At 35.9% G+C, this 19,251-nt stretch overlaps 1 protein-coding gene across 8 annotated transcripts in view; it reads left to right on the top strand.

Annotated features, from left to right (window-relative positions):
* Positions 1-18,244, top strand: part of SLC16A7 (solute carrier family 16 member 7) — a 255,680-nt gene extending 237,436 nt beyond the window's left edge. For all 8 annotated transcript variants that reach the window (XM_081586803.1, XM_081586801.1, XM_081586799.1 and 5 more), the window contains 3 exons: positions 4,338-4,481; positions 10,490-11,305; positions 15,573-18,244. In XM_081586803.1, the coding sequence (XP_081442929.1) occupies positions 4,338-4,481; positions 10,490-11,305; positions 15,573-15,844 (1,232 nt within the window). In that variant the 3' untranslated portion in view covers positions 15,845-18,244. The remainder of the gene's footprint in view (positions 1-4,337; positions 4,482-10,489; positions 11,306-15,572) is intronic.
* Positions 18,245-19,251: the final 1,007 nt, after the last annotated feature.

Raw genomic sequence — 19,251 nt, 5'->3', positions numbered from 1 at the left:
ATACTGGGAAGAAATCATTGTTATTAGTCCAAGTATTGATAAGTGCCTTTGATAATCTAGTATCTATCAAAGCATCCATCACAGTGCTTTAAAATAACTTGTTGATTATTTCTTACTCTGGAACATAATGCATTGAGGATTATAGTTGTGTTTTGCTACTTTATCTTTGGTGTCTGTCAAGTGACTTTATACCAGGAACTCAAGAAATGCTGCACTGAACTGATCTGAGTTGAATTGAACTGAATTCATTATTTAAAAAAAGGAATCGGTACCTAAATTCAGTAATTAACCAAGTTAATCAATTGATTCTGGTTCTCCCTTTCTCATAAAGGCTATTTAAATTTAACTCTATGCTTTTACTTAAAACATTCATTTCCTAACCACTATATATGTTATAATAAATAATTATATTTTATATATAATATATATATAATTTCTTCAGATGAGTTTTTCCATATTAGGGACAGAATTCTATTCTTTTCACATTATCTTGGACAATTTTCATTGATTTTATTCCCCTCCAACCTTGTTAATCTTACTGTTGTTGTTTAGTCGCTAAGTCATGTCCAACCCTTTTGCAACCCCATGGACTATAGTCCATGAGATTTCCTAGGCAAGAATTCTGGAGTGGGTAGCCATTTCCTTCTGCAGAAGATCTTCTCAACCCAGGGATCGAATCCAATGCAGGAGTCTGCATTGCAGGCAGATTCTTTACTGCTGAGCCAGCAGGGGACCCCATTGATCTTATAGAGCTATCTTATATATGGCCTTTTTTAGTTTTATTTTGTTTGGTATTAAACACAAAATGTGGTATTCTGTTTTCGAGTTCTTTTTATAAAATTATGTGTTATTACCAATATCCTTTCAAAAGATATTGTGGAGTAATATTTAATACTATTTGGCCATGAGTATTTATATTTACACTTAAGAATAAAAATACGAAGTATAGCTGTGTGATAGAGTGACTAAGATAGGGTGTGTGTGGGTGTGTGTGTGTTAGTTGCTTAGTCGTGTCCGACTCTTTGCAACCCCATAGACTGTAGCCCACTAGGCCCCTCTGTCCATGGGATTCTCCAGGCATGAACACTGGAGTGGGTTGCCATTTCCCTCTCCAAAAGAACTATAGAAAAAGAAAGTGAAGTCACTCAGTCATGTCCAACTCTTTGCAACCCCATGGACTGTAGCCTACCAGGCTCCTCCATCCATGGAATTTTTGACTAAGGCTCTACTGATAATTGAATCTCAGTGTGTTTTAAATACCATCCATGTAGAAGTTCTCAAATGTAATGCAATTTTTAAAGTTTTAGTATTAACTAAAAATCATTTAGTTTTTTCTAGGCCAAATATTGGGCTGAGAATTCTGACCTAATATAATATTTTTCCTCAAAACAGAACCATTAGTATCAGATGAAATGTAATTTTAAGCTAAAAAGAAATGTCAAAGCAAATGATTTACATTTGGACAGGTCTTATAAAGAGGTATGGACTTTCACTGAATCTAAGATTGTTAAGTTGCATCACTATTTTATAAAGCACCACCAAAGAAAGAAATTCTGCACATTAAAATAAGACCCAACTCTTCCTTAATATTTAGAACTTTTATTTCCAAAATAGTTTTTTAAACATAAGCATACATTATTTTAATCATTTTGACCACTCCTGAATATTTTATATGCACACACACATACACATACATCAGAAAATGTACATAAAATACATTGCATGAGGCATTCCTAAAACATCATCCTATTCAGTATGTAGCTCTTCAAAACTGATTTTTGAGTCAGAGTGTTCAATGTGCCTGTTTCCCACACTAAGATTTTTCCTTTTTGGTGAGGTGCCTGTCTTAATAGAGAGAGCTTCCATTTTCTCTGGTTGTTCCATCTAAACTGCTGTACCCATTCTAAAAGTTTTGATAGTGATACTTTCTTGACATTACCAGAAAGTATCAACAGAGGCTTTTTCAGACAACAATCAGGATTCATATTACTTTTTCAGATGTTCTGATTGAAATGTGGGGAATCATCATTGTCTAACCAAGCCACAGAAATAATAACTTAATAATTCCAACTGAGCTATTTCAAATCCTAAAAAAATGATGCTGTTAAAGTGCTGCAATCTATATGCCAACAAATTTGGAAAACTCAGGAATGGCCACAAGACTGGAAAAGGTCAGCTTTCATTCCAATCCCAAAGAAGGCAACGCGAAAGAATGTTCAAAGTACCGCACAGTTGCACTCATCTCACACGCTAGCAAAGTAATGCTCAAAATTCTCCAAGCCAGGCTTCAACAGTACATGAACCATGAGCTTCCAGATGTTCAAGCTGGATTTAGAAAAGGCAGAGGAACCAGAGATCAAATTGCCACCATCCATTGGATCATCAAAACAGAAAGAGAATTCCAGAAAAACATCTACTCTGCATAATTGACTATGCCAAAGCCTTTGACTGCGTAGATCACAACAAACTGTGGAAAATTATTCAAGAGATGGGGATACCAGGCCACATTACCTGGCTCCTGAGAAATCTGTATGCAGGTCAAGAAGCAACAGTTAGAACTGGACGTGGAACAACAGACTGGTTCCAAATTGGGAAAGGAGTACGTCAAGGCTGTATGTTGTCACCCTGCTTATTTAACTTCTATGCAGAGTATATCATGTGAAATGCCGGACTGGAAGAAGCACAAGCTGGAATCAAGATTGCTGGGAGAAATATCAATAACCTCAGATGTGCAGATGATGCCACCATTATGGCAGAAAGCAAAGAGGAACTAAAGAGCCTCTCAATGAAAGTGAAAGAAGAGAATGAAAAAGTTGGCTTAAAACTCAACATTCAAAAAACTAAGATCATGGCATCTGGTCCCATTACTTCATGGCAAATAGATGGGGAAACAATCCAAACAGTGACAGACTTTATTTTCGTGGGCTCCAAAATCATGGCAGATGGTGAGTGCAGCCATGAAATAAAAAGACACTTACTCCTTGGAAGAAAGCTATGACTAACCTAGATATTATATTAAAAAGCAGAGATATTACTTTGTCAACAAAGGTCTGTCTAGTCAAGGCTATGGTTTTTCCAGTAGTCATGTATGGATGTGAGAGCTGGACCATAAAAGCTGAGTGCTAAAGAATTGATGCTTTTGAACTGTGGTGTTGGAGAAGACTCTTGAGAGTCCCTTGGACTGCGAGGAGATTAAACCAGTCAATCGTAAAGGAAAACATTCCTGAATATTCATTGGAAGGACTGATGCTGAAGCTGAAACTCCAATACTTTGGCCACCTGATGTGAAGAACTGACTCATTTGAAAAGACCCTGATGCTGGGAAAGATTGAAAGTGAGAGAAAGGGATGACAGAGGATGAGATGGTTGGATGGCATCACCAACTTGATGGCCATGAGTTTGAGTAAGCTCCAGGAGTTGGTGATGGACAGGGAAGCCTGGTGTGCTGCAGTCCATGGAGTTGCAAAGAGTCAGACATGACTGAATGACCAAACTGAGATGAATTCAAACATACCTAAGACATGACAGCAACATTGCTACCCTTGGTGGCCCCCTGATGAACAGAGATTGTTAAGAGACTGTCAGTGTAAGAGTCCTCATTTCTAATATAATGAGATATGTAAACAGTTGGGGTCTTGAAATAAAAAATATGATATTGAAATGTCACATTGGGGTATAATAAAAAGAAAAACAAGCCAGCTTCAATTAAGGGCATACATCTGTGTGCCCAAACACACATTATTCCAGAAAATAAAATTCTAACAGATAGATCATTTATATAATCCTTAAATTTTTATTAAATAAATTTATCTGCATTTGTTAAGGTATTTAGGGCTTCCCCAGTGGCTCAGCATTAAAGAATCTGCCTGCCAATACAGGAGACATGGGTTTGATCCTGGGTCAGGAAAATCCCCTGGAGAAGGAAATGGCACTTCCCTCCAACATTCTTGCTTGGGAAATCCCATGGACAGTGGAACCTGTTGTGCTACAGTCTGTGGGGGATGCAAAAGAGTCAGATACAACTTAGAGATTAACAACAACAAGTTTAGCTATGTCTCATTAAAAAGCTTTTCTGTCAGAAGTTGAATTATTATAGTCCTACCAAACTTGATATTAAGCAATTCTAATTTATTATTTTATGTGCTTGTAGATATATGGGTAAAGATAATCAGTCAAATGGATTGGAAAGTATTGAAAAGTTTTCATGTTGTTCCTTATGAACTAATACTTTTCTTTGATCATTAAAATGTGCTTTCTCAACTTTCAAAATTAACAAATGTTATAAATAAATAAACAATCCAGCAACTGAATATTTCTTAACTTCTTCTCTACCTCAGGTCCTATAAGTAGCGTTTTGGTGAATAAATATGGTAGTCGGCCAGTGGTGATGGTAGGAGGTTTGTTATGCTGTTTGGGAATGGTCTCGGCCTCTTACAGTACCAACGTTGTAGAGCTTTACCTCACAATGGGATTCATTTGCGGTAAGTGAAGATTTGTTTTCAGCTTATTTTCTTCTTAACACTTCTACTGTTTGCAAAGTTCTGTCAGAAGCATGAGCAACAGAACATTCTTATTTTCTTTTTTATATCAGATGCTATACACTTTAAAGTATTGTCATCTGGCATATTAAACTCCTGGCTATAGGCTAACCAATCAAACTAATTTCAAGAAATGGAAAAAGCAAGTTATCAGACATGTTATGTGCTATGATATAAATGTCAAAAAGAAGACTTCTTTGGTTTGTTTTTACTGTTTCAACATTTACTCTTCAGGCCGTGAAGGTGATATTGCGGACACAGACTCTCTGGCATATAAATAGCTTCATTTAAAAAAAAAATGCTTTCATTACTTATTACTATTAGTGTCTGACTGATCACTCATAATAGGTTAAAAATGGTGTCAAAAAGATGTTTCCTGGATTCACTGATTTAGCTTTAACAATAGAATTGTTGACTGTGTTCTGATTAGTGGTAGAGCTCTGCATGAGCCTCCCTACCTTTTCCTACTAAAAGATTCTATTTAAAAGCTTTGAAAGACACATTTACCACTAAACACAAATATTTTATTTTTATTTTTATTTTTTTTTACCTTCCAGCTACCCCTTTCTTCTTAGACCCTCCCTTCACTCCAAACCCCTGGCAATCACATGTCTGTTCTCTGTTATTATATTTCTGACTTTTCTTTTTTTTTTTTCTTTTTTTCTTTTTTTTATTTTAGTTGGGGGCTAATTACTTTACAATATTGTAATAGCCTTTGCCATACATTGACATGAATCAGCCATGGGTCTACATGTGTTCCCCCTCCCAGACTCCCCACCCACCTCCCTCCCCATCCCATCCCTCTGGGTCATCCCATTGCCCCGGTCCTGAGCCCTTGTCTCATGCATCGAACATGGAATGGTGTTCTGTTTCACATATGATAATATACATGTTTCAATGCTATTCTCCCAGAACGTCCCACCCTCACCTTCTCCCTCAGAGTCCATAAAATTGTTCTATGCATCTGTGTCTCTTATTCTGTCTCGCATATAGGGTTATCGTTACCATCTTTCAAATTCCATATATATGCATTAGTATACTGTATTGTTGTTTTTCTTTCTGGCTTACTTCACTCTGTATAATGGGCTCCAGTTTCATCCATCTCAGTAGAATGTTTCTTAAGCATGTCTGTAGACTCTAGCTGACCTGAATATGCACATTTGGAAAATATGATCTTTATTAGCTTCAACAGCAAATTGCATTACACAAATTTAGACTCAAAGTTTTAGAAAAATTAGACTTCAATATATAAATAAATTTAATTATTTCCTTTTGCTCACAGATAAAAAGGTAAATATACTTTTTATGACTTTATTTCAGTCTGACCTTGCATTAATGCATCATCTGATTGAAAAATTAGATGTATTAAAGCCTACAATAATAGTGATGTTAAAATCTACTCTTTACAACCTATGGACAACTCTTCTTTTTTGACTTTGTAAAACATCTTTGACATTTTAAATGAGAATCTTCTTATATCTAAGAATTGTCATGGTGAAGAGAATATTGTTTCCTTTGTAAAGAAATACTAGGTACAGCTGACCTTGAACAACATGGATTTGAACTGCAGGGATCCACTCTACTACCCAGTCTGTGGTTGGTTGAATCCTAAGGCGAGCTGGCTATAAATGATACATAGATTTTCAGCTGTGTAGAGGGTGAGACTTAAACCCCACATTGTTCAAGAGTCAGCCATATTTCATTTGGCCATAGAATTCAGGCTGGGCCAACAAAGTCATGTGTTAGGAAAAAGATGGTTTTAATGTTACTGTATCATAAATATCAATTATATTTTATGTTATTCTAACTTCAGTTCCATTTATTTGTGTCTTAAAGGCTCTGGTGCTTCTAGTCAACCATTAAATATAACTATAAGAGATTTATCTTAAGTCATTATCAGCCAATACTTCTTGGTATTTGAAATCATTCAGGTCTAGCTTTTAAACATAACTCAGCACGTATTAGCTGTATGGTCATGGATAAATACCTCTACTTATGCTTCCATCTCTTTGTCTTTAAAATGGAAAAATGATAGCTCTTTCTTTTCAGAGGAAAAGGAAATATGAAGGAGGAACCATATATTCATTTGTAAAAATGAACCATAAATTCATTTGAACCATGTATTCAATGAACTATATATTCATTCATTTGTAAAAAAATGAATATGTGATACTTTACAGAGTATCCAGCATTTTGTCACTTTTAAATAAATACTAGCATATAATAATCATCATCACAACATCATTATATATTATCTTAGAGCTGTAGACCTCACTTGATTTTAGCAAAACCCTTTTTTGTTCTTGTTGAGAGAACTGGAATTTAAGAAGCCTAAGTATTTTGCCCAGTAGCACACATAGATTAGTAGTTGAGGCAGTCTTAGAACTCTTCATTTCAAATGCCATGGTCCTTTTACTATGCCAGGTAGGAAACAGATGACCACAAACTGCTAAGGAGAACTTGAATTAACATGTGAAAGCAAAATTCCAGGTGACAGAATGGGGGCACAGGGAGGAAGATGGCATAAGGTAAAGAAATTTGAAACTCGAAACACAATTGCTGGGAATTTGAGTTCTTCCTCTTACAAGCTCTGACAATAGTTTCATTACTTAGACATTGGATCTATTGATAATTACACTCATTCTGCATATCTCACAAGTATGGCTGAGGTACAATCAGAGAGGATACTGCCCTGTCATTCTCCAAAGCTGATTACTGGTTCCTTCATATCAGTTGAGTACTATTCAGTTCAGTTCAGTTCAGTTGCTCAGTCGTGTCCAACTCTTTGTGACCCCATGGACCACAACACGCCAGGCCTCCCTGTCCATTACCAACTCCCGGAGTTTACCCAAACCCATGTTTGTTGAGTCGGTGATGCCATTCAACTGTCTCATCCTCTGTCGTCCCCTTCTCCTCCTACCTTCAATCTTTCCCAGCATCGGGGTCTTTTCAAATGAGTCAGCTCTTTGCATCAGGTGGCCAAAGTATTGGAGTTTCAGCTTCAACATCAGTCCTTCCAATGAACACCCAGGACTGATCGCCTTTAGAATGGACTGGTTGGATCTTCTTGCATTCCAAGGGACTCTCAAGAGTCTTCTCCAACACCACAGTTCAAAAGCATCAATTCTTCGGCACTCAGCTTTCTTCATAGTCCAACTCTCACATCCATACATGACCACTGGAAAAACCATAGCCTTGACTAGACGGATGTTTGTTAGCAAAGTAATTCTCTGCTTTTTAATATGCTGTCTAGGTTGGTCATAACTTTCTTTCCAAGGAGTAAGCATCTTTTAATTTCATGGCTGCAATCAACATCTGCCATGATTTTGGAGCCCCAAAAAATAAAGTCTGCCACTGTTTCCACTGTTTCCCCATCTATTTGCCATGAAGTGATGGAACGGGATGCCATGATCTTAGTTTTCTGAATGTTGAGCTTTAAGCCAACTTTTTCACTCTCCTCTCTCACTTTCATCAAGAGGCTCTTTAGTTCTTCTTCACTTTCTGCCATAAGGGTGGTGTTGAGGTTATTGATACTTCTCCTTGCAATCTTGATTCCAGCTTGTGCTTCTTCCAGTCCAGCGTTTCTCATGATGTACTCTGCATACAAGTTAAACATACAGCCTTGACGTACTCCTTTTCCTACTTGGAACCAGTCTGTTTTTCCATGTCTATTTCTAACTGTTGCTTCCTGAACTGCCTACAGATTTCTCAAGAGGCAGGTCAGGTGGTCTGGTATTCCCATCTCTTGAAGAATTTTCCACAGTTTATTGTGGCCCAAACAGTCAAAGGCTTTGGCATAGTCAATAAAGCAGAAGTAGATATTTTTCTGGAACTCTCTTGCTTTTTCGATGATCCAACAGATGTTGGCAATTTGATCTCTGGTTCCTCTGCCTTTTCTAAAACCAGCTTGAACATCTGGAAGTTTGCAGTTCACGTATTGCTGAAGCCTGGCTTGGAGAATTTTGAGCATTACTTTACTAGCGTGTGAGATGAGTGCAACTGTGCGGTAGTTTGAGCATTCTTTGGCATTGCCTTTCTTTGGGATTGGAATGAAAACTGACCTTTTCCAGTCCTGTGGCCACTGCTGAGTTTTCCAAATTTGCTGGCATATTGAGTGCAGCACTTTCACAGCATCATCTTTTTGGATTTGAAATAGCTCAACTGGAATTCTGTCACTTCCACTAGCTTTGTTCGTAGGCCCACTTGACTTCACACTCCAGGATGTCTGGATCTAGGTGAGTGATCACACCATCGTGATTATCTGGGTTGTGAAGATCTTTTTTTTATAGTTCTTCTATGTATTCTTGCCACCTCTTCTTAGTATCTTCTGCTTCTGTTAGTTCCATACCACTCTGTCCTTTAGTGAGCCCTTCTTTGCATGAAATGTTCTCTTGGTATCTCTAACTTTCTCGAAGGGATCTCTAGTCTTTTCCATTCTATTGTTTTCCTCTATTTCTTTGCATTGATTGCTGAGGAAGGCTTTCTTATCTCTCCTTGCTATTCTTTGGAACTCTGCATTCAGATGGGAATATCTTTCCTTTTCTCCTTTGCTTCACTTCTCTTCTTTTCATAGCTATTTGTATGGCCTCCTCAGACAGCCATTTTACCTTTTTGCATTTCTTTTTCTTGGGATGATCTTGATCCCTGTCTCCTGTACAATGTCACAAACTTTCGTCCATAGTTCATCAGGCACTCTGTCTATCAGATCTAGTCCCTTAAATCTATTTCTCACTTCCACTGTATAATGATAAGGGATTTGATTTAGGTCATATGTGAATGGTCTAGTGTTTTCCCTCACTTTCTCCAATTTAGGTCTGAATTTGGCAATAAGGAGTTCATGATCTGAGCCACAGTCAGCTGCTGGTCTCGTTTTTGCTGACTGTATAGAGCTTCTCCATCTTTGGCTGCAGAGAATATAATCAATCTGAATACTATTACAAATATTAAATACAAATATTTGTATTAGAAGTTTGCATTAACTGTTTGTACTCAGAGCCCAGTGTCCTGGAATCTAAAGACTTAACCAATTTGCAATACTGTCTCAAATTTGCATAAATCGGTAAATGCCTAAGAATTCCTTCTTCTATAGATTCTAAATAATACAGAATCATGTCTAGTCTAAAGGGGAAAGAGAGATAGTTTGTATAAATCACTCATATTTACTTTTTAAAGAAACATTCATTTCTGTTACCAAATAGTACCTTGATGAGCTATAAGAAGTAATTCATTTCTCAAAAGCAAAACTCAGCAAGGTGTCCCTAGACAGCAGAAACTTTTGAGCCCTATAAACAATCAGCTTAGAATTATTTTTTAGTTAATATACATGTACCTCTATAGTCATGAAATGTGGAATGTGAGGGATGAAGAACATGAAATTAACGGTATGAATTGATTACTCTTTTTATTATTTGCATAGCTTTGAAAGAAATACCTACAGGAGATCTAAGATTATTTATAAAGGACAACCTTTTTAATCTGTTCAGTCTATTCTGTACTGAAAAGAAAGTATTCATGTTTTAAACACACTTTGGCCCTCAAGAAAGATATTGATTCTCTTCATGTGTATATAAATATAAAGAGAGAGATTAGAGAGATTAATTTATTTGTGAAATTAAGTGATTATGACTAAGAACCAATGAACTGTGTTCCAATTTCAACCTATTCTCTGATTGTTGCAACATTATAAGAAGTTCTTGGTTTTATTTTTGTGTTTTAAAAGGAAAGGACTGTGAAACAGTCATGCATCTCAGATGTCTAGTTATGAGAACCTTTTCGTTTATGTGCCATCTTATTGATAATGTGTAATTTTTTAAATTTTTAAATTTTTAATTTACTGTGTGCTGTTGCCTTTTCATTCTGCCATTTCCACTTGAATGTACATTTTGACGAGTGATTTCTTTTGTGAGTGGCATAATGCGTTTTTTTTCTTCCTTTTGTTTTGTTCTTTTTAGGTTTAGGTCTAGCCTTCAACCTGCAACCTGCCTTAACAATCGTTGGCAAATACTTCTATAAGAAACGACCTGTAGCGAATGGCCTTGCAATGGCAGGAAGTCCTGTTTTCTTAAGTACATTGGCTCCTTTCAATCAGTACCTCTTTAATACTTATGGCTGGAAAGGAAGCTTCATGATTTTGGGAGGTTTACTATTGAACTGCTGTGTGGCTGGGTCCCTTATGAGACCTGTGAAACCGAAAGCAAGTACTGACTCTAAAAATAAGGTTGGTGTAAGAGAAACTGATTCCAGTATGAAGAAAAGACAAAAAAAGTTATCAGTATGGGAAAAAATTAATAAGTATTTAGATTTCTCCCTTTTTAAGCATAGGGGATTTCTGATATACTTATCTGGAAATGTCATTTTGTTTCTGGGGTTCTTCGCCCCCGTTATATTCTTGGCTCCATATGCTAAAGACAAAGGAATTGATGAGTATTCTGCAGCTTTCTTGCTCTCTGTTATGGCTTTTGTTGATATGTTTGCCAGACCTACTGTAGGACTTATTGCCAATTCCAAATTAATCCGACCCCGAATACAGTACTTCTTCAGTTTCGCAGTGATGTTCACTGGAATCTGTCATCTCTTATGCCCATTGGCTGAGGACTACACAAGCTTGGTGGTGTATGCTGTATTTTTTGGCCTTGGATTTGGGAGTGTTAGCAGTGTCCTCTTTGAAACTCTCATGGACCTTGTTGGTGCTCAAAGATTTTCCAGTGCTGTGGGACTCGTCACAGTTGTGGAGTGTTGTCCTGTACTCCTTGGTCCTCCTCTTGCTGGTAAGAATATTTATCATCAAACAAAGCAAATAGCATAAAATTAATATCCATTAGCTGAGACTTTCTTTGTAGTGTAAAATGTGGTTTTTAATAATAGATACTAATACCCTAAAAGACAGTAGATGTGTTAATTTTAGCCTTATTATGTATTTTTAATTTCCTAATTAGTCTATTTTAGACAAAAATTTCATTTATAGCCTGGTATTATGAACTTGAGAATTTAAATTAGACTGATAATTAGCATGATTTGCAGATTTTTACCTATGTCAACTTGTACTGTTAAAAATATATCATAAAAATAAAATACCACTTTATCATTGGTAAACAAATTTCTCTTCTGTTTTCTTAAAATAAGTCAAAAATTTAAAGTAATGCTCTCAAAAGGTTAAGATCTGTTTTACTATTGGAGTATACTGGTTATATTAATATAGAACTTGTTACATGCTTAAGGAAGGAATACGTTTATAATATCACTGATCAGAATATATCAATAGGAATGCAAGAATGAAAGGAAGTTCATTCAAAGTCATTTTCTTGATCAGATACTTATATCCCATATTTGTAACCTTTATCTTTAGATTTAAAATCTAAAATACTGTCAGAGATGACTATAAAAGTATCTGTGCTAAATTATCAGTAAAGAGACTGAGTAAAGACACATGTGTACATTTATTTTTGAAGTGAAGACTTTTTTTAGTCTTAGACTTACATGTAATAAATACAAAATACTTTTTGTTGGCCTATCTTTTCTAGTAATCACTGTATAGCTTTGCTTTAATTAATGCTAAATGTAGGTATTTACTTAGACCTCTTCAGTTCAGTTCAGTTCAGTCGCTCAATCATGTCCGACTCTTTGCGACCCCATGAGCCGCAGCACGCCAGACCTCCCTGTCCATCACCAACTTCCGGAGTCCACCCAAGCCCATGTCCATCGAGTTGGTGATGCCATTTAACCATCTCATCCTCTGTCGTCCCCTTCTCCTCCTGCCCTCAATCTTTCCCAGCATCGGTCTGCCCCTAATTGTCACAATAACTGCCAGGCCAAGCATGAATTTTTTTCATGTATATAAAGTCAGTGTTTAAAAACTCTTCCTACATGACATAAAGGAATAATTTTGAAAGTGGGAAAATTCGTGTTTAAGTTGTTAACCTTAAGGCACCATTGACATTTACCTTTTGCTTTTTCACTTGGTCAAGAATGAGTGGTATAGTTGTTGACTTTTTCTGTCCACCAGGGCTGTCATCTAGACATGCCTAGGGTGGTATATCTTTCAGTATAGATATGCCACGTCACACCAAAACAGTTTTCAAAGTGAATGAAGCCAGCAGGTCTTATTCATTTTGGTCAATATATGTTGTTATATAAAACAAGTACAGTTGGCCTATCTTTTCGTATGGAATTAATTTTACCAAATGGGTTTTAGAAGTCTATTCATTAGCAATAAAATCTTAGTATCAACAGAGAAAATTATATTTCACCAGCCATAGTGGGATGAAAAAGTATCAAGTGAAGTCAGTTGACACAGTGGATGGGTGCTATGGAAATGAATGAATCTGATTTGGCCACTCCTACCTGTGACTGCGACCTGTTTTAATATTTACATCAATTTCAGTATCCCTGAGTGCGTATTGTGTTAATATTGCCAAACTACTGCACCAGTGGTGTCAGTGGCAGTAATTTATTTGGGGCTCATTTTTAAAGGTATCAGATTATATAGCCATAAAATAGTATCCATTTTTTTCATCCTGTTTTTGCCTCCTGATACTCCTTGATATTTAAACTGTCTTCTCTGGAGCATACAATCACTACTAGCATAGTGTCTGGCACATAGTAGGTACTCAATAAATACTTTTGAGTGAATGGGTATTGCTGCAATTACTTCCTGTACAATTGCTACTGCTGCTACTAGTCTTGATAGTACAACAGTACAACAGTGATAGTACAGCGATAGTACAACAGGGGAGCATGATTTTTATTTTTTTCAACTTGAACTTTCACTGCTACACCCAGAAAGAGCAGAAACTTTAATTCTGGAAATCATATCTGGTTTCTTGATGATGCTAAAAATTACCAAAACATTTAGAAAGTATGTTTATTTGGCAGTCCAAAGTGATACTAATTTTAATGGGACAAAAGACCTAATTTTCTGTATTTAGGTGTGTAATAATCATTGCATGAATAGAAATATTTGACTAAAGTTCAAATGGAAAATTAAATTACAGAATTTTGGTTTTGTTTATGTATATATCATACTTACTCAAATAAGTCCATCCTAACATTTATCTAAATAATACAGGGAACTTTGTTGAAATAGATAAGTTTCACAAATAACTAAATTTAATGCTGAGCCACTAACTAGATTCTAACTAGATTGAGCCACTAACTAGATTCTAGCACAAGCTGGAATCAAGATTGCCAGAAGAAATATCAATAACCTCAGATATGCAGATAACACCACCCTTATGGCAGAAATTAAAGAGGAAATGAATAGCCTCTTGATGAAAGTGAAAGAGGAGAGTGAAAAAGCTGGCTTAAAACTCAACTTTCAAAAAATGAAAATCATGGCATCCAGTTCCAGCACTTCATGGCAAATAGATGGTGAAACAATGGAAACAGTGAAAGACTTTTTTGGGGGGCTCCAAAATCACTGCAGATGGTGATTGCAGCCATGAAATTAAAAGATGCTTGCTCCTTGGAAGAAAAGCTATGACCAACCTAGACAGCATATTAAAAATCCAGAGGCATTACTTTGCCAACAAAGGTCCGTATGGTCAAAGCTAAGGTTTTTCCAGTAGTCATATATGGGTGTGAGAGTTGGACCATAAAGAAAGCTGAGCGCCGAAGAATTGATGCTTTTGAACTGTGGTCTTGAAGAAAACTCTTGAGAGTCCCTTGGACTGTAAGGAAATCAAACCAGTCCATCCTAAAGGAAATCAGTCCTGAATATTCATTGGAAGGACTGATGCTGAAGCTAAAGCTCCAATACTTTGTCACCTGATGAGAAGAGCTGACTCATTGGAAAAGACCCTGATGCTGGGAAAGACTGAAGGCAGGAGGAGAAGCTGATGACAGAGGATGATATGGTTGGATGGCATCACTGACTGGATGGACATGAGTTTGAGCAAGCTCTGGGAGTTGGTGATGGAGAGGGAAGGCTGGCGTGCTGAGGTCCATGGAGTCACAAATAGTCAGACACGACCGAGCGACTGAACTGAACTGAACTGAACTAAATTCTAGTCAGAATGTTGGAAACTCTGACTAAACAAATGGGTCTGTTTCAGAATCACCTTGAATATGCATATGAAAAATAATTTGGATTTGTGCCTACAAAATTTTGCCAATAATAACTATTGTTAAGAATTAGATGCTTGCATAAGCATGAGGCAAAACTAAATATAAACAATATAAGCTGAAGTTTGTTTAAAAGTCAATAAACCTTCCAATTATTTGGGACCCGGCTAGGTTTTCAATGTTCTCAATAATCAAATGGGGCAAAAACTTTCTTCCTGACTAGTTTGACCTTAATGATTTAGATTTAGGTAAAGTGAAAAACTATGATTAGTCCAAAAAGTGACATGACACTTAACCAAGAGGTTTGGTGAAGTCATTTTACAGAGTAGTTAAGAATATGAGATGCAGACAGACTTTGGTAAGAGCCTAGTTTCTGACACATTTGCTATGTAATCATGGTTGAAATATGTCATAGTGATTTTTTTAAGGATTAAATGCAAAATTACAAATAAAGTGTTTAGCCTAGTGCTAGGCATAGAGAAGTCATTTAGTAAATATTATGACCCATTAGGAATCTCATCAAAGCCTTTGAATTTTCCCTAAAGAATGTAATGTATACTCTTTATAGAAAAGATAGGAAATGTGGAAAGGATGAAGCAATCTCAATATACATTCTATAAATATATCCATATATATGTCTACATTTGTAAATATGTATATATGTTTCTACATATGTAGGTTTAAAATGTATCTCACATGTATGTATCTATGAAAATATAGACAAATACATATACACCTACTTTGTCTTGGTTGCGCACTTTTACTTAAGGCAACAACTTTCAATGCATTTCATATACTGGTAGTATAAGGTAGTATGTGCCTCTAGCATGCCTTTACTATGTATATGTGGAAGTCATAATCTAGAATATTGTTTTCTTTATTTAACTCTGATTTCGTATTAAATAAGAAATAGGTACACAGTGTGGAATGAAGTTATTTGCAACTGTTATCATTCTATGGCTCTTTGTCTCTTAGGTAAATTGGTGGATGAAACTGGACAATATAAATACATGTATTTGGCCTGTGGAGCTATTGTGGTCCTAGCCAGCGTGTGGCTGCTCATCGGTAATGCTATCAACTACAGATTGCTTGCAAGGGAAAAGAAGAAGAATATACATACCAAGGAATCTCAAGAAACTGAACCCTTGAAGACATCTCAAAGTCCCGATGTTAATATCAAAAGTGGCAAAACTGAAACGTGGAAAGGAGCAGAGGTTAATCCCTCAGAAAGAGAAACGAATATTTAACAAGAATCATATCTCTGATTTCAGTGTTCATGACTTTCTTAGGAGTATTTTTTTTTCAACATATTGGAAGATTTTTAGTTGAAATGAAGAGTCATAGTTAAGGATGGAGATGAGATTTTCCTTAACGACAAATTTTAAATGTTTGTCTTTAAAAACTTATTTGGGTAGTTAAATTTTGAGATTATGCATATAAAGAATTCATGCATTGGGTTTATGTCCATACATGAGTCTGGTTGTGGTGGTTAAATGATTTTAAAGTTTTCCGGTGACTTCTAGTCTTGGTTATAGAGATCTGAATTCCAAAATGCTGGTTTAAGTAGTTAGAAAGAGTATGTTTAATCCTATAAGAATACCCTCTCCACATTTCATTTTTTATTCAATATTAAAGTGTGAAATGGAATTGAAGGAAATTAATTTTTTTTCCTAAACATCCTCACACACACCAACTTTCATACACTTAAGAATGAGCAGACAAGGTATCTGGAGAAAAAAGACAAGTTTAAAAATAATATTATCACTGTATATATATTTTTAAATCCATGGAGGAAAAAAAATGCGTTATCTCTGCATAGTACCTTATAGTGTGGATGTTCGAGATAAGAACATGGGTGAAAATGAGGGTGGTCTTAATTTGAAAATGTAATTAACTGCTGTAAAACAAGAGCAATTGCATATATGAAATAAATTTGGAAAAAAGTAAAAACTCTATTTTTTAAATAATTATTTCTGAGCCCTGTCCGATTTGATCCATGCATGCACATGATTTCTTTGAGGGGGGCCATCGGTACCTGGTGCTAATGAATAGAACCCTCAAATAATCAGAATTTACTAATAAGTAAATCGAATTAAAAACTTAAATGACTCCTAGCAATGAGCTATATCTTTTGATTTGAAAATCCAGAAAGTAATAAATAGAAACTTCTTTTAACCAAACTTAGTCCAGACTAGCTGTCTTACTAAGACACCAAAGTGGAATCAACTGAAATCCTGGTTGACAGGATGACAAACAGGCAGAAATTTCATTTTTCCCAACACATAGTGGTGATAAGAGGGTTACTATTATGATTATTCCATCTGAATAAAGCTAAGAGTGGAAGGTGCTTACAATGAGCCCTCCAAGCTCTCTCATTTCCCTCCATTCACCAACATGCAAAAGCAAAAAACAGAAATCTAAACAGGCTTTTCACTCAGCCACCGAAAATGTCTCATATTATAGGAAAGGACGTATTAGAAATCCCACCCTCTACTAACTAGACTCCCTGCTGCCTGTAAACATAACTAAACCAGGATACTTCAAAAAGGTTTCTAGACCTGGAGGTTGTCTATGACTTTATATACACTTTTGAAGTGGAGATTTAGTTTATAACTTGATAGAAAGAAGCTTGCAATATGGGAACGCAGGTTAATTTATCAGTTTCTCATTTTCATAACTATGTGAAAACATCTGGGACTGAATTGCTCTTGAATATAGAGGCATATGATAGATCTGTGAGTTCAGAACTAATAAATACCATTTTGAGTGATAAAGTACTTTTAAACAAGAAACAATGTATGCACTAGGTATAAAGGTATAAACATTCACCTTTATAAATCTGAAGTTTAAATTAAGATCATGATTAATAAAAAACATTTAGCTTTTGATTATTGAATGTCATTCTTAAAATGTCAAAAGGATTTTGGCATTCTTGCTTCTTACCATTGCAGTAGAGGCAGATGAATAAGGAAATAAGTATTCTTATTTCCTTTAAGATTGTGCTTAGATACCAAGCTTTTGTGATAATTAACACTACGGATTTGATTTGTAAACTTTAGGTACTGTTTGAGCATGTAGCTTGTGTTTATCAAGCTGCATACAATTCCATATTTCATTTCACAGGCACTTTTCTGCATAGAAAGAGGTATTTGTATTTTTAAAATATTAACTGAAACAATATGTGCCAATACCATAGGTAAATAAATCAGGAAGATTGTGACAGTATATAGTTGTTTTTAATTTAGTTTCATTCAATCTTGAATCTTGAATGAGCTGCTTCATATTATTAGTATGTTTGTATTCAACTCTGACTAGTCATAAGAAATGTGACATAAATTGTGCAGTAGCTTTCCAATCTTAAACGTTTCCAAAAAATGCCTTGAATTCTCTGAAGATACATATTTAAATTAATACAGATAATAGATCCTTGGAGCAAGTAATGATCGTGAGGTTTTAAAGGGCTAATTTATCACCTGCCAGTGGGTGCATTCCAGCGGTTTTCTCCATGGAAGGAGGTTTATTTACTTGCTGATGAGGTTCTTGTCAAGACAAAACCAATTTTTATTTGTTCTATTGCTCTTTGATCATCTTCTTTAATTTCATTTCTAACATTGATTGATTACATTAAATTGTTAAAAAAAAAAAAACACAAAGGAATTGAAATTGCACATTCAAAGCACATAATGGAAGTATACAGTCATGCCTGCCAGTCATACTGCACAAAGTTACAAATATGCATGCAGCTTAATTTTCATCCATAAATGTTGAAAATTAGAACACACTTGAGCAGTGATATAAACACACTCAGGATTCAGAATTGTTCCAAGGTAAAATAAATGTTTCAAGTTGTTTACTCTCTCAAATCAGTTAAACTTGTTAGAATATTTGCTGCTTGAACAGAACCTTTCAGAGATAGAGAAGAGGATGCCAACCTAGAACATTCGTTATTATAAAGCTGTCTAAATGGAGCGGGAAATATAGTTGGCTTCTGTGTCTGCAGCAATGAGTGATTAGTGCAGAACACATTTCTTCCCCGAGGGAATGACAGGTTTTAGATGTTCAAGCTACCACGAAACAAAGTCAGAAACCATTAAAATCCCTTTTAGTCCATTTTCCTATTATGGAATTGTTCAGAAAGAAGGTTATCATAAACCTGGATACCAAAATAATTCATGATCACTGGCTAGATCAAGACACCCAGTATTTTCACTGTTTAATCTTAAATATGTCTTCATTAATTTGTGAATTAATCTCTTGACACATGCCCATCCTCTTTTCTGACTCTTTTTGGAGCCAATAAACACATATTTAAGAGACAGTGGGTCAGGCTCTAGTGTGCTTCACATTGGAAGACATGATATTTTCTCAGTGTGAATTGACTTGGCTCATCAATTTCACTTCGTTAGTATTAATATGTTAGTTGCTCAGTCAGGTCAGACTCTGCAACCCCATGGACTGTAGCCCGCCAGGCTCCTCTGTCCATGGAATTCTCCAGGCAAGAATACTGGAGTGGGTAGCCATTCTCTTCTCCAGGGGATCTTCCTGACCCAGGGATTGAACCCAGATGTCCCACATTGCAAGCAGATTCCTTACCACTGAGCCACTAGGGAAGTGTTAATACCAAATTGTAACCACCTTATTTCACGGGGTCTCC

Source organism: Giraffa tippelskirchi, chromosome 4, assembly GCF_054371585.1.
Source record: "Giraffa tippelskirchi isolate mGirTip1 chromosome 4, T2T-mGirTip1v1.2.pri, whole genome shotgun sequence".
Taxonomy (NCBI): domain Eukaryota; kingdom Metazoa; phylum Chordata; class Mammalia; order Artiodactyla; family Giraffidae; genus Giraffa; species Giraffa tippelskirchi.
Note: the sequence above shows the minus strand (reverse complement) of the source record. Positions and strands in the feature narration are given on the sequence as shown.